This window comes from Orcinus orca, chromosome 11 (genome assembly GCF_937001465.1).
Source record: "Orcinus orca chromosome 11, mOrcOrc1.1, whole genome shotgun sequence".
Classification (NCBI taxonomy): domain Eukaryota; kingdom Metazoa; phylum Chordata; class Mammalia; order Artiodactyla; family Delphinidae; genus Orcinus; species Orcinus orca.
The window spans coordinates 45717284-45732226 of record NC_064569.1 but is presented as its reverse complement, the minus strand read 5'-3'; the positions used below and the strand labels follow the sequence as shown (position 1 = coordinate 45732226).

At 54.0% G+C, this 14943-nt stretch overlaps 2 protein-coding genes across 4 annotated transcripts; one reads left to right on the top strand and one right to left on the bottom strand.

Annotated features, from left to right (window-relative positions):
- Window positions 1-240: 240 nt before the first annotated feature.
- Window positions 241-7286, top strand: LOC101284262 (25-hydroxyvitamin D-1 alpha hydroxylase, mitochondrial). Of its 3 annotated transcripts, none has more exons than XM_049694766.1 (9): window positions 241-845; window positions 1462-1652; window positions 2166-2368; window positions 2450-2650; window positions 2734-2906; window positions 3114-3286; window positions 3495-3573; window positions 3853-4050; window positions 7156-7286. In XM_049694766.1, the coding sequence occupies exons 1-9, from the start codon at window positions 651-653 to the stop codon at window positions 7240-7242; spliced, it is 1500 nt and encodes a 499-aa protein (XP_049550723.1). In that variant the 5' UTR covers window positions 241-650; the 3' UTR covers window positions 7243-7286. The 3 variants fall into 3 exon arrangements, 2 of the variants coding, with proteins under 2 accessions (XP_049550723.1, XP_004276617.1); XM_004276569.3 differs by lacking the exon at window positions 7156-7286 and adding an exon at window positions 4379-5704; XR_004486902.2 differs by lacking the exons at window positions 3495-3573; window positions 7156-7286 and adding an exon at window positions 4379-5707.
- A 228-nt stretch (window positions 7287-7514) lies between these two features.
- MARCHF9 (membrane associated ring-CH-type finger 9) lies at window positions 7515-12475 on the bottom strand. Its single transcript, XM_004276568.3, has 4 exons — window positions 11614-12475; window positions 10403-10558; window positions 9589-9781; window positions 7515-9337 (listed from the first exon to the last, which is right to left on the bottom strand). Exons 1-4 carry the CDS (start codon window positions 11965-11967, stop codon window positions 9003-9005), a joined length of 1038 nt encoding a protein of 345 aa, XP_004276616.1. The 5' UTR covers window positions 11968-12475; the 3' UTR covers window positions 7515-9002.
- Window positions 12476-14943: the final 2468 nt, after the last annotated feature.

The window sequence follows — 14943 nt, the reverse complement described above, 5'->3', positions numbered from 1 at the left end:
AATTACCATGGCTGGAAGGACAGGGCTTGTTGACGGAAGAGACCAAGCCCCCTTCCCAAGGAATAAAGATGAAGGCTCCTGGAACCATCTTAACCCGTTAACCCACTTGCTATCTGCCCAGTGTCAGGTACGGGGGAGGGGGAGATGTAATGCAGGAAAATTGCGCTCACATACCAAAAAGGTGCATCCCGATGAGCCTGGAATCTGAGGACAGCTACAGCTGTGCCTCTTCCCTGCTTCCCTTCCCGGAGGAGCTGGAGGATGGGGAATTCCTGAGGATGGGCCCCAGTGGGCCTGAGGAAGTGATGGGAATACCAGGGACCCAGCCTGTATCTTGGTCACCTAAGCCTCACCAAATAGCCTTTCCGAGGAAGAGATCTTTAGGCTGCTGGACTAGGGCACCAGCCCAGGAGGAGAAGCCTCCCCTCCCAAGATGGTCATTGCAACATGAGGTCCACGGGAGCCTCTGTGGCAGCTCCGGCCCCGCCTACTGTTCCTGGGTGCTCATCCCCAGCACAGACCACTCAGGAGAGGGGATTGGCTGAGGAGCTTGAAGAGGGGGCGTCGCCACTATCGCGCCCAAGAGTTAAATAGGGGCTGGGAAAAGGCGCTCCGGAGAGGCACTCTTTCCCGGGTTCCCCAGCCAGACCATGACCCAGACCCTCAAGCTCGCTTCCAGAGTGTTCCATCGCGTCCGCTGCCCTCCTGAGCTGGGCGCCTCACTGGGCTCCAGAGGCTCGGACTCAGCGACCCGGGGCTTGGCGGACATCCCAGGCCCCTCCACACCGGGCTTCCTTGCTGAACTTTTCTGCAAGGGGGGACTGTCACGGCTACACGAGCTTCAGGTAGAGGGCACCGTTCTCGGGACTGCAAGCTGGGGCGGTTGGCTTTAACAACACCCTAGTGCAGAACGTAGGAGGGAGGGCCAGTGAGAACAGATGCCCATGAATTATGGAAAAGACAAGTTGGGACTGGGGTCGGTGGTTCCCCAGGGGCGGAGTCTGTCCCAACACCCAGCAGAGGAGTGCGTTCAGAGAGCGCCTTCTCGCTGTGCAGAATTCTGGAGACTCGGTAGATCCAGGACAAGTGCGCGGGAGGCACGTTTGGCTTAAAGTTAGTGCGTTCCTGTACATTCAGTGGAGGCTCGTCCTGAGATGGACAGCCCACGTGAGGAACCTTTAGGGGTTTCTCCGCCCAGGTGACCAAAGAGAGATCCAGAATGTCAGCTTTGCACCAAGTCCCTCCTCCCCGCCAGCCCCCCGTTTTGCCAAACACACTCAAACTTCCTAGGGATGGGAAGTGAGGGAAAGAGGAGGAGGGGTTTGCAGCATCAGAGCCTTACACTGCTTGAGAGCAGAAGCTCCCCCTTTCTAACCCGAAACGACGCCCTTGGCGTTGGCACGAGCCGAGGTGGCAGTTGCCGGCCCGGGTCTCCAGTGTCCGCTGCTCCTGTACTCCTAGGTGCAGGGCGCCGCGCGCTTTGGGCCGGTGTGGTTGGCCAGCTTCGGGACGGTGCGCACTGTGTACGTGGCGACCCCTACACTCGTCGAGCAGCTGCTACGACAGGAGGGACCCCGGCCTGAACGCTGCAGCTTCTCACCCTGGGCGGAGCACCGTCGCCGCCGCCAGCGGGCTTGCGGACTGCTCACCGCGTGAGTCCTCTGGCCCCAAAGCCCCGACGCCCAGCTGCGTTGCTCTTTTGTGGCCGGTCTGGTGGCAGTGTGGGGATGTGGAGGGAGGTCGGTCGTTTCCCCCAACCTTCTGGCAAATCGAGGTTTCCACCCCAGTCTGTTTCGCCCAAGCTCAGGTAGAGCCCGGCTCTCGCCTCGCTTTCCGCTCTTTTTCTTTTGAAGCCAGAATCCTGGGAACTCACGGAAGGGGCTGAGGCACCAGGATCTAGATGTAAAGTAAGATTCTGTGACTCAGCTTACCCAGGAACCCAGGCCCCTCCGGGGCAGGAAATGAGTAACGAGGAGGGGGGGAGGAGAGTGGATGGAAAGCGGGTGCAGGCAGGGGCAGGTTTCTGTACCCCCAAGGGAACAGACGCAGCCCCCCTCCTGGCCACCCCAGCCCAACACGCTCCTTCTCAAGCGCAGCCAGCCCCGTCGGGCCGCCTCTACACACCACCGTCTGCCCTGATGCGCCCCTTCTCCGCACCCCCGCAGGGAAGGCGAAGAATGGCAGAGGCTCCGCAGCCTCCTGGCCCCGCTCCTCCTCCGGCCTCAGGCGGCCGCCAGCTATGCCGGGACCCTGCACGACGTGGTCGGTGACCTTGTGAGGCGACTGCGGCGCCAGCGGGGACTGGGCGCTGGGCCGCCCGCCCTGGTTCGAGACGTGGCAGGAGAGTTTTACAAGTTTGGACTAGAAGGTGAGTCCCTAGACAGAGGCAAGTGTAGGAGGCACCTGGTCCGGGTCTCCCGGTGCCCTGACAGCGCCCCCTCCCGGCCAGGCATCGCTGCGGTGCTGCTGGGTTCCCGCCTCGGCTGCCTGGAGGCCGAAGTGCCGCCAGACACAGAGACCTTCATCCGCGCGGTGAGATCGGTGTTTGTGTCCACACTGTTGACCATGGCGATGCCCGGTTGGCTGCACCGCCTCGTGCCCGGACCCTGGGACCGCCTCTGCCGAGACTGGGACCAGATGTTTGCATTTGGTAAAGCACAGAAATGAAGTAGGAGTGGGGGAGCATAGAGCTGTTCAGCGGTAGTGAGGCGTCCCTGTCCCCTGTGCCCGCAGCCCAGCAGCACGTGGAGCGGCGAGAGGCCGAAGTAGCCATGAGGAGCCAGGGAAAGTCTGAGGGGGACACGGGATTTGGGGCGCACCTGACCTACTTCCTGTTCCGGGAAGAGTTGCCTGCCCCGTCCATCCTAGGGAATGTGACGGAGCTGCTGCTAGCTGGAGTGGACACGGTGAGGTCCTCCCTCCATGTTGGGAGTCCCACTTCCGCAGCTTAACCTCCTCAATCGCAGGGGCCATTTTCCTGCTGCAGGGGATCCATTATGGTCCTCCAGGCCAGCCTGGCTTAGCACCTCCTAGGTTCCAGACTGCCTCAGATTCTGCCCCCTATGCTGGGTCCCCACTCTCAACCCCTCTGACGCTCTCACCTGTCCCCTCAGGTGTCCAACACGCTCTCCTGGGCTCTGTATGAACTTTCTCGGCACCCCGAAGTCCAGACGGCACTCCGTTCTGAGATCACAGCTGCCTTGGGCCCCGGCTCCAGTGCCCACCCCTCAGCCACTGCTCTGTCGCAAATGCCCCTGCTGAAGGCTGTGATCAAGGAAGTGCTAAGGTGAGGGGGCAGAAGAGGAGAGCTAGAGAAGATGCTGGGGAAGGGCTGGGGAAGCAGCTAGCAGATGGGAGCAGGGAGAGAGATCAGAGGAAAATGGTACTTTACGCCTGGCCAAGAATGGGTTTGGAAGTTGGGGGGGTGGGCATGAGAGGGAGGCTACAGCCCCCAGCTTCATCTTGTTGTCTCCCTTTTGTGCCCTGCAATCCAGACTGTACCCTGTGGTACCTGGAAATTCCCGTGTCCCAGACAAAGACATTTGTGTGGGTGAATATATTATCCCCAAAAATGTGAGTAGAGCCTATGGGCCCCTTTTGCTAAGCCATCCCTCACTACCTTGGGACTGTTCCTGTTCTCAAATACTCCCAATAAGCCCTTCAAACCCTCTCCTTGGCCTCAATGCCTCTCTAGGATATAATGGGGCAGTAGAGAAAAGTAGCCCCAGAAAACTTCCACATCACAACCAACCAGAGCCTGCCTTTGTCCCAGTCCAGAGATTCTGTTCTCTACTTCCCTCCTGGCGTTGTTCCTGAGCCCAAATTGACAAGTTTGTGTTCCTCCCTCACCAGACGCTGGTCACTCTGTGTCACTATGCCACTTCAAGGGATCCCACCCAGTTCCCAGAGCCAAATTCTTTTCGTCCAGCTCGCTGGCTAGGGGATGGTCCAGCCTCCCACCCATTTGCCTCTCTCCCCTTTGGCTTTGGCAAGCGCAGCTGCATGGGGAGACGCCTGGCAGAGCTTGAGCTGCAAATGGCTTTGGCCCAGGTGAGTGATCTAGATCTTCTACCTTCCCCAGACTGGAGCTCTAAAGCCATGAGCTCTTCTCCTGATAGGCATAGGAAAATATATAAGACTTGGGAGACCTAATCCTCTGAAATATGTCAATCCCATCATAGGCCTGGAGGGTGAGTGAGGGTATTTGGCCTATCTTTTTCCCTACCACAATCTCTTACCGTCATTAACTAAGACATCCCCTACCCGCCACAGGTGCCATTCCAACACTGACCATCCTAACACTAATAATGCCCGTTACCAATCAAGCCCACCATTGTAGACCCCTCCCATAGTGATAGCCTTCCTCCTCCCTTTCCAGATCTTGATCCACTTTGAGGTGCAGCCTGAGCCAGGTGCTGCCCCCGTCAGACCCATGACCCGGACTGTCCTGGTACCTGAGAGAAGCATCAACCTACAGTTTGTGGACAGATAGTCCCGTGGAAGCACACTGTCATCATCACCGTTTCTCTCATCATAGGCGTTTATCAGGCACAAGACCAAGATATGTGTATTCCCCTGTGGCCTATCTGACCAAACTGGTTAAAAGACCATAGCAAAGTGCTTGAAGCAGCCCTGATCGAGGTGTGAAATATGCACTTGGCCTGACCCAGCAAGCCCTGAGAAAACCATGGTCCATTTGCCTGCTTAGCCCTTCTGGTCAAATCATATGCATCCTTCAAGGGCCAGCTCTGATTTTAACTAATAATGCTGGGTGGCCTGAGGAAGAATTCGACCACTGGCCTTTTGGGGCTTCACAGTATTCACTCTTGCTGCTGGCTAAGCACTTATCATGGCATGAGCTAAGTAATTGTGCATCTGGTCTGCACCTGGTTGATCCTCTCTCCTTGCATGTGAGCTCTTTGAGAGGAAGGATGAGGTCTTATTCTGTCTTTATACACCCTGCCAGGGCCTATCCCTGACTGGTTGACACCATATCGATTCTCAGATTGTATTTGGGCAATGTGGCAGAAGGGATAAGCAGCTTACCAGGCTCTGTCTACCCTGCTCCTTTCTCATCTTGCCCCTAGGAAGGTGAGTCTATCCTCACCTGGTGTATGATTTTTAAAAAACTCTCCTTGGCTCTCTGGTCACTATTAGGTTTGGCTTGTCCCACCACTTAGGTCACAGGCAGAGATGTCTTTGGACCTGTCCCTGCCCAAGCCTTCCTTTTATATATTGAAGTTTTTAAATATTCAGTTTTTAAATTAAAAAAAAAATTGAATGTTCCATCCTTGACTTTTGACTGACTTATTTTCCACTCTCATTTCCTAGAAGACCTGGAGGCCAGACCATCATACAAATCCTCCACTTTGGTTTCTTAGGTCCTGGGAGTTACCCCATAACAGTGGGAGGTCTAGACACCTGGGAGAATGGTTTGCATCACAAACCCAGACACATTTCTTTTCTTTTCTTTTCTTAATTAATGAAGATACTTTTAATAATTACGGCCATCACAGATTGAGGCAGTGATTTAAATTACAGAACTGTGGTCTAGGTAATTTAGCAATTTTAATTTTTTATTATCTTAACTTAAAGACTAACCACAGAACTTACTATTCACTTGTCATTCTACATTTAATTATCTCCAAAATATAGAGAAGATCATTGAGGACAAGATTTATAAAAATTTGGGGGACTATCACAGGTACATGAAGAGGACTAATTATTAAATTATTCTTTATGTTTGGTCAGTTTTGCCAGACACATTTCTATCTGTAGTGGGAACAGCCAAGTCTGGCTCCCTGTAAGAGATGAAGGGGATGGTGGTGAAAAGTAGCTTCGAGGGTTAGGCTGTTAAAAGGGTGGATAGGGACTTGCTGAGACAGCCAGAGACGGCTGACTCTTTGTTAGAAGAGTGCTTTTGGAACCTGGAGTGCCAGGACTAAAGGACACCCTAGCATGGACACTCTGTCCTCTCTGGAGAAGTTGCTCCAAGGCAATTTCCTTCAGAGAAAGACAGGGATACAGAGAAGTGAAGTCAGACAGACAGGATGAAAGCCAAGTGTGGAGGTGGCCAGGAGCCCTAGGGCACCGAGGCAGGAGAAGAGGGATGGGCAGCAGGAGCCTCTGTTTCCCTGAGTCAGCATTATCTGGCCCCCCGGAGGCTGGGCTCCGTTCTCCCCTTGTGATGTATATAGATTAACTCATCTTCCATCCAAATACATCTCTCAGCACATTCCCTGCAGCTCCTTCTGTAGCCTAGCTTACCCTCCCCGTGTCAGGACTTGTTCCCCTTCCTCCTGCTCCCCTCCATTCCAATTAGCAGATGGAGACAGAGATTTCACTTCACACTTCCCCCTCCTCTCACCACCTCAGCCCCTGCCCTAGACATGGCTCCCTGACTGCAGAAACTCCATCAGCCACTGGCCTTCTGGGAGGTATCTATTTATGTAAGACCTACAGAGGGGCAGGGTATACCCAAGGCCCTGTGCAGAGACCAAGGTTTGTGTGCTCTTATTGCCCCTCCTCTCAGCTCCTTCTCTACTGGGTTCTCAGTCTCCACTCACGTTCCCTACCACTAAGCTCAACTTGAACCTAAGTGACCCGATATTTAGCAGTTTTGAGCTTGGAGGGGAAGTAACGCCCAGCTTCCTCTCAGACTCTTTCCCCTGGAATCACTGGGGAAGATTTTGCACACCCACACTCCTCATGGGAAAATAGGATGGCTCACTTGAGGAGGGCAGCAGTTCTTATGACCCCTCTCCTGGACAAGAATCTCTTAAAGGTGGAAAAAGGAAAGGAGAGAGGACCTACAGATCGCTGTTCCCAACTTCCATACCGAGACCTCCAATGGTCCTGAAGGGGAGGGGAACATACTTTCTCACCGGGCCTCGTTTTAGGACGCAGGGTGGAAACAGAGGCGGTGTGTTTGTGTGTAAGCGTGCCTATGCTCTTGGGCATGTCTGAGCCTCCATGTGCGGCCATTGTAGGGGACAGCCCAGGCTTGGCACAAGCCTCAACTGTGTCATAGCTACCTAAGCCCTGTCTGCCAGGATAAGAACTAAGAGTCACTTGGATTTACTGTCTCCCTTTTGGTGTCCACCAGCTATTCTGTGAAAGGCAAATCAGTGAAGTCTGGCCCTTCTGTCTCCCCAGGTGGGGAATGTGGAAGGTTCTCTCTCTGGGAAACAATTTCCCACTAGAAAAATGGGAGGCTCAGCCTCAGTCCTCTCTCCACTTTGATCCCCTCCAAGGCTGGAGGTGATGCACTTCAACACTTCCAGGTAACTCAAACCCAAGTACAGCTTTGGTTCCTATATTCCCAGGCGAGTCTGGGTGCCAGCACCGTGGACAGCGACCAAGACCCCTTTTGGAGAGGGATGGAGAAGACCATTTCCTGGGCAAGGATATGTGACCTTTAATAGAGAAGCACTGTCCCCAAAACATCTCCAGGGAGAAGGTAGAGCAGAATCTTCCCTGAGAGAAGGACCAATAATAGGAAAGGCCTCTGGATCTGACTTAAGCAATGTTATGAAGTAATTATTTTAATTGCTGAGGGATAGTTCACATAAAAGACATCATTCATATAATACACAGCCCCAAGGCCTCGAGAGAAAGGGACCAGGCTTTAGGCTGACAATTAACCAGTCCTTCCCAAACCTTTTCTCTATAAACAACAGCCCTCTATGCTGCTGCCTCCAAGCACATCTTCCAGTTAATATCACTAGCTGGGGCACAGCAGGATCAGACCTGTGACCCTGAATTGCCATAGCAGTAGCTTAAACTGGGGTTGGAGACTCATAACTCTAGGAAATTCTGTCTGTCTTACTCCAAACGAGCCCAAATTCACTGCATACCACTTCTCTGGGTGAGCACATTACCTGGTAGGGATTACTAGAACCCACAAGATCCCCAGAACTAGAAGGATTGCTCCAGCCTTTCCCATTCCCCAGTGTTTAGGGGGGCTGGAGGAGCTCTCATTCTTGCAAATAACCACGATCCTTCACATGTGCAGTGTCTATTTCCCCTCATATTTTCCATATCTATTATAACATTTAACACGAATTTCCAAGGCTCTGTGCAACTCCAGATGAAAAACATTTTGGAATTTGTTAACCAGCTATTATTTGAAATAAATGGACCATCAACTAGTCTAGAGATCTTTTTATGCCATCACTGATTTTCTTTGCAATGGCATTCAACCTATCCCTCATTTATCCTCAGTCCAACCCTATGAGGTAGACAGGAAAACCACGGTGGAGAGATTTTTTTCTAAATCACACAACACGCAGGTGTCAGGTCCACCCCTTAGATACTTCTGAGCACTGCCACCTAGCAGCCAATGTGAATTATTCACCACCAAGTGGGAGTTACACCTCCAACTCAGAATCCACTGCTGCATTTGGGATTTGCAGCCTCTGCAGAGAAAACTGCCCACACCTCCCAACCCTCCAGAAAAGCCCCAGATGAGAAAGGAGTCTCCACGTGCATATAAATGATTCTTTATGCCCTCCCCCCATGCAATGGGGGGTGGAGCGGGGGAAGTACCCCCACCCTCATGCAGGGAATGGGAGGTCAATGTATACTAGTCTTATTGCCAGCTGCCCTGTGGCCATGGGGTGGGGATTGGGGGGGGTCTACAGCCCCTTTCTTCTCGCATTGGACCCCCTTTACCAAGTCACCATAGTAGAGCTGGGGGGCTGGAGGCCCTAGGAGCTGAGGTAAGGACGGTTCTCTAGGGAAGAAAAGATGCTCTCCCCACCTGCCCACTGGCTGCCGCAAGATGAGTGTGGGGAGCTGTCAGTGGGGGCTGGAATGTCATCCAGGCACCTCTACCCAGTGGGCAGTAGAGGCCAATGTCTCCAGCTTGAGGCTGCCCACAGAGATCCTCAGTGGTGGGGCAGTGTGCCCCAAACACCTTGTCCAGGTGGTACCTCCAGCAGCCATGACAGCTTATCTCTGGCTGATGCATTGTTTCAAGATCCCCACTCCTGGAGTTTAGTTCAGACTGTGGTGACCCTCATGACAACCTCGCGGCCGGAATGGGAACTGGAACGGGGATCTGGTGGCCGCAGCTGTCCAAGTAGGTGCAGGATTGTGTAACCACAGCGCTGAGGCAAGAGCGTCCGCATGCGCTGGGCGGCCAGGGGGCGGCTGGGGGCCCCAGTGGGGGGGCCCGTCCGTGAGGTCCTGGGGCCCGGCTTCCCTGCCGTCCCTCCCCCTGCATCTCCTCCTATGTCCTTGGTCTTGTCGTAATTCAGGACCTTCCACTGCTGGTTTACTGCCTGCCAGCGCTTGAAGATACGGTAGACAGAGGAGCCTTCATGGACGATGAGGCCTGAGCAAGAGGATAAGAAATCCAGGGTCAACTGCTGCCCAGACCTAGGCCAGAGGTACTTAAGCAAGCATTTCTCCAGGGGGAGGAGACAGAATTTGCAAAGGGCCTGGAGAAGCAGAGAAGGGAGATAGCCCTAAAGGCCCCCAATGGTAGAAAATGTGGCCATGAAACTGAGGGAATGGGCAGGGAAAATTAAGTGTGTGAGTTGGAGAAAGATGCTGAGCAGGTGAGAGAGAGAGAGGTATCCTCACCTATGCAGACGACATCCATGAAGCCGTACATGCCGTAGCAGATCTGAAAAAGCAGATCTTGCCGTTGCCACTTGGCTGAAGGGCTGAGTGAGGACCAGATGAGCCAGGAGATGCTGGCGACAAGGAAGAGTGAGCCCAGAACTATGGCTGCAATCTGGACCTTCTCAATGACCGTCAGGGAGATGGCCTGCCACTGTGTGGGAGAAAAGGCTCCAAAAAGTCACAGAAAGAGACAGAGGGCCAGATTAGGGTGGCTCTGAATAGAAGGATACACCAGGAGCCTTCCAGAAACCCTTCAGGCAGGATTAACAATCTGCTTCTCTGTGCCTTGATCACATCTAGAATGTGGCATCTCTCACATTGAGACCATTTTCTGTCTTATTTTAGAAAGGCATGATCAGGCAGGTGCTCTGAAGCCAGACCATCTAGGTTTGAATTCCAAATCCTTACTCCATTACTTACTGGCTGAGTAACATAACTATTAGAATTATTATGAAGATTAAAAGAGTTAATACACACCAAGAACTTGACCCATAGAAAACTCTACATGTTTGCTACCAGCAGTAGCAGCAGCACTACCATCTTTTCTTCTTTTGTTATCCCAGGGCCTGGAACACAGGTGGCGCCCAATAAATGTTTTTGTGAGTAAATGAAGGAAGGGAGGATTTACAGACAGATACTAAATTATGGCAATGGTAGGGAGGGTGACTTTGAAATCAAGAGTAAATGGATAAATAGGCTTCCTGGAGGGTCCTTGATTCTAATTGCTGAAAGGCCCTTGCCCCAGTCTCAGAGTTCTCCCCTTGCACCTCACCTGCAAGGGATTCTTGGTGCTGATCGCCAGGACCTGGTACTTGAAGTAGCAGAGCTCACAGCTCCAGGAGCCCCGCTCGCTGATCCAGCGGATGAGGCAGGGCTGGTGCGTGCAGCGCACGGAGCCGTCGCAGCGGCAGGGGCTCAGGAGCTCCCCCTGGAGGAAGAGTGAGGAGGGTTCCTGTCAGCTATCGCCACCCGACCCCAGTCCTCTGCACTACAGGAGAGGAAAACCTCCTCTCCAGGTCAGTCTCCCACCTTAAAAAAAAAAAAAAAAAAAAAATCAGGCTTTTCACCCAAAACAAGGCAAGAAGCTAAGGCTGCACCCTAAAAGAAAAAAATTAGAGCTCAAGGTAAACTTCCCTGGCCCAATAGAAGAGACATGGAAAGGGACTAGGGGGGCGGGGGAGGGTTGGCCGGTGAATACTGGGTCTTCCCTGTTTCCAGAGTTTGAGAAGGGTGCTCTTTAAAGGTTCCCAAATGGAAGGCTACCACTTAGGATCTGGAGAGACAGGAGGGCAGGGTCAGAGCTTCTGAGCCATGCCTTCCTAACCCACTCCCCATCACTGTAAAGTATTTCACAGATGTGGTGCAGACTGGGATAGGTTACAGTCCTCAGTTTCCACGTATCAAAAAGGGGGAAATTCTAAGGGTGTGAGTGGAGGGTGTTCCCCTTTAATCAAAGAGTAATTTCTCACGACATAGAGACCCCCCCCCATACTATCCCGGGACAACTTTGTCCATAACATTTAAACAGAGGATATTCTTCGGAATGAGAAGTAAAGTTGTGGAATGGGAAATGAAGAAAAGTGCCCCACGTAGAGAACTATCGAGGAAGGCAAGGGCACCGGCTGGACCCCTCCCTTCAAGAAGCATTATTCTCTCTGCCCACCTCTCAGAGGATAGGCCCTCTCAGCCTACAGAGACCCTGGGGTGAGAGAAGTGGGCGAGAAAGGGTGTCTCGGTTAAGGGGAGAGATTTTGAACCCTCCCAGGAGAAAGCCCCACCCCTTCCTGGGGACCCCTGATCCCCCTCCACGCCAAATCTGCGCTCCCGGAGTCTCCAGCCAAGCCCCCCAACCTCACTCCATTTCCACCCCGGGCGCTGGGTCCCGCCCAGCTTCCTCAGGCCCCGCCCCCTGTTCCCGGTCTCCCCGGGCGCCCCAGGTGCGCGCCCCACCCCTCCCTGCGCCGCCGGATGCCCGGGCCTTACCTGCTCCGGGCCCTGGAAGCAAATTCGGCACTGGGGGGTTCGGAGCCCGCTGTCCAGGCTGCTGCTGAGCGACAGGGCGTCCAGCGCGCCCGGGGGCGGCGGCGGCGCGGGCGGCGGCGGGGGTCCGGCCCGCGGCTCCTTGTCGCCGGCCAGGCCCCGGACCCTCGGCTGGGACCCGTAGTACTCCTCTTCGTCTCCGTCGCCGTCCCGGGTCGAGCAGCCGGCGAAGGGCGCCCAGCCGCAGCCGCCTCCCCCGCCCCCCCGGGGCTGCGGCTCGGCCCGGGGCCGCCCCCCGCCCGTCAGCACCAGCAGCTTCAGCTCGTTCAGGAACATGCGGAGCCGAGACTTGAGCATCGTCCGGGCGCCGGGGGGCGGGGGGCGGCGTGCAAGGGGGACTCTCGGGCGGCTGGGGGAAGGGAGAGGACAAGGCCGGGAAGGGGGCGCGCGCTGGAGAGCCGAGCCCGGCCGGGGTCTTCGGGGCCTGCGAGAGCCGTTCACTGCTGCCACAGCCGGGGTTGCGGGGCTTGCGGGGCCGAGAGGGCTGGCGGCCCGGGGGCGGGGGGGCGGGCAGCCATGGCCGGGGCAGTGGGCGGGGAGGGGGGCTCAGGGTGTCGCGCCCCGCGGGTCCGGGTCCGGGGCGGGCCGGGCTCCCGGGGTTACGCGCCCCGGTCCTCCTGCGGCGGGGCCGCCCCCCATCGCCGTCCTCCTGGCCCCAGTCCCGCTCCGGCTCGCGGCTCCGGCTCGGCCCGTGCGCTCGGCGGTGGCAAATGGCGGCTCCTTCCGGCGGCGGCGGCGGCGGAGACCCCCCCGGAGCGGCGGGCGGGCGGGGCGGGAGCCGGGGAGCCGGTGAGGGATGGAGGGAGGGGCGGGGCGGGGAAGGGGAGAGGAGGAGAAGTGGCCGCGGCTGCGCATCCCCGCCCTGCCCGGCACGAGCAGGTGTCCCCAGGGGCGGGGGCGAGTGTGCGAGCCCGGGGGAGGGTGGAGGGAGAGGAGTGGCCAAGGAAAGGGGTGTGCGCTCGGGTAGAATAGGTGTGTGAATGGGTGTGTGTGTGTTGGGGGGGGTGAGCGGGTGAGGATGGAAGGTGAGTGGTCAAAGACGCAGGTGCACCAGGGAGGGAGAGGCTTGTGCAAAATGGGAGTGTGCAAAGAAAGCAAACTATGCAACTGTCAGAGGTGAGTGAGCAAGAGATGGACTCAAGCAATAAACACTTTTACACAAAAGACTGAAAAGTGTGCACGGTGTGTGACTATGGAAAAGAGATGAGTGTGTAAGGGATCGAATTGGATTGTAAGAGAAACAGAAGTGTGTAATTGTAATGTGTGAGGGAGGTGAGTGAGCAAGGGAGACTGGAGTGCTAAAGGGATGAGTGTCTTTCCTGGTATTCTCCTGACCCACCACCACTGCAACTGAAGTGAACAATACGTAACACACACACATGCTTAGCTCTTTGCTTTTATGGGGGTCTTGACCCTGAGAACCAGTTGTACCCCCTCATCACATTATTTCTGCCTTACACTTACATTCTCCCTCTCCTCTCCTTTTCAGTGCTTAGAGAAAAGGAATTCCAGGGGAGCTCACTGTATCAAACACAATGGAAAAAACTAATTACTGAAAGAGTAATTAACAGGAGAAGGGAGGGTATGTAATCAGGGACAGACTGTCAAACTAAAGATCCTCAATAGAGAGTGATTAAGGAGAGTAATGCTCTTATGAAGCATTCAAATATTTTGGATGGTGGATGAATGAATCAGAAAAAGGGGCTGGAACCCAAGTCAACATAGAGGATGACTTCTATTTTAAAAACAGTGAGTGGAGGGTGAGGCTAAAGTGGACCCTGCTGGTGTAGGATGGAAGTTTGACACACTCAGAGACACTTAGCCTTCCAGAAGGTTTACAAACCAACCAATCCTAGCAAAATAGCCAATGAAACATACTCCTCACAAGCCCCTTAGCCAGTTAGGACCTTGAGATTTTTCTTACTAGTGTCCTAGTTGCCTTTGCCAGCAAGGGCCCAGAACTACAACCAGCAGAATGCAAAGAGGGGGAATCTATACTGACATGTCTTCCATTTTGCCCTGGAGCATGGTTTATATTAATCTCAAGCCTGAACTCTTACATCCTCAGGCAGATGGTTAAGGAGAATAGAAGTTAGGGCACAAGGAGAGCAAATAGAGTAATAGAATGGTTTCAGATTTTAAACAGTTTATCATACATGAGACACTGATTCCTTCCTTCCCTTATTCCCATTCACCCAAAGGGTTGGGAGATAAAGAAGTTGGAGCCGGTAAGACAAGGGAAGTCAGAGAAACTTGCCTGTTGTCTACCTAGATGTCTGTGAACAGAGGCTATTTGGGAAAAGTCTGTTCTGAGGAGGGGCAAGGGCTAAGAAAGCTTGCGATAGGGGAAAAAAGGGAAACACAATGACCCCATATAAGGAGTCACAAGGTTTTGCAGAAGGGCACAGTCATTTTCACGCAGCGTGGTGGTAACTTCCTTGCACATGCTCACTCCTATATCCATCTATATGTGCTGTATATAGTATCATACACATATATATACACATACACACATATGTCATAGCATCTTACTGCAGAAAAGAACCTTAAAGGTCAAGTATTCCTGTTTCCAGCTCATCAATAACTTCTCTGCCAGAAGGTATCTGGTCTCTGCCTTAACACTCCCAGGAAAAGGTGAAAGTTGAGAAGAGGGAAGGGTATTACCTTGCCACTCTTCCTGTTGGATTACTGTATTAATCTTCCTTCCATCAATCCTTTAATCCTAGTTTCGCCCTCATATGGGTACTGTCTACTCCCTATTTTATATGACCACATATAAAATATGTGGCTATATCTTTACAGATAGCCTTATCACTAGTTTAAAGGACACAAACAAAACTCCCACATAAATACAGGAAGCAGGACTCAGTAAAAATTTGTTGAATGAGTGAAACAAAGACACAAATGAGAATATGTTTTTCCGATAGCGGTGGAGCAGAAAGACGACAGCACCACCTCCCGTCCCCCTACCCACCTCCCCACAAGGAGAGAGAGTGAGAGACGGGTAGTGAGACTGGAGATGCACTCAGGCTCGGCTTCCAGCCCAGTGTTGGGAATCCTGGGTGGCCCAGGTTGCCATGGCATCGCGTTGGACTCCACCCTCTCTCTTCTCCCGCCCCAGCCCCGATCCAGAGTTACGGCAGCCAGTCACGTGCCCTGCTGCGTAACCACACCTCTGCTTCTCCAAGCAATGTCAAGCGGTCACGTGTGATAGCAACAGATCACGTGGTTGCCATCGCCCCTCCGCCCCTTTCCCCTCCCCGCCCCCTTCCC

Excerpts from the sequence above, each read along its gene's own strand:
- MARCHF9 (XM_004276568.3), bottom strand. The coding sequence starts at position 11,967 with ATGCTCAAGTCTCGGCTCCGCATGTTCCTGAACGAGCTGAAGCTGCTG. Across the intron at positions 10,559-11,613 it reads GCTTCCAGGGCCCGGAGCAG|GGGGAGCTCCTGAGCCCCTG; the intron begins GTAAGGCCCGGG and ends CTCTTCCTCCAG. Across the intron at positions 9,782-10,402 it reads GCACCAAGAATCCCTTGCAG|TGGCAGGCCATCTCCCTGAC; the intron begins GTGAGGTGCAAG and ends TCTCCCACACAG.
- LOC101284262 (XM_004276569.3), top strand. The coding sequence starts at position 651 with ATGACCCAGACCCTCAAGCTCGCTTCCAGAGTGTTCCATCGCGTCCGC. Across the intron at positions 2,907-3,113 it reads TGCTAGCTGGAGTGGACACG|GTGTCCAACACGCTCTCCTG; the intron begins GTGAGGTCCTCC and ends CTGTCCCCTCAG. Across the intron at positions 4,051-4,378 it reads TGCAAATGGCTTTGGCCCAG|ATCTTGATCCACTTTGAGGT; the intron begins GTGAGTGATCTA and ends CTCCCTTTCCAG.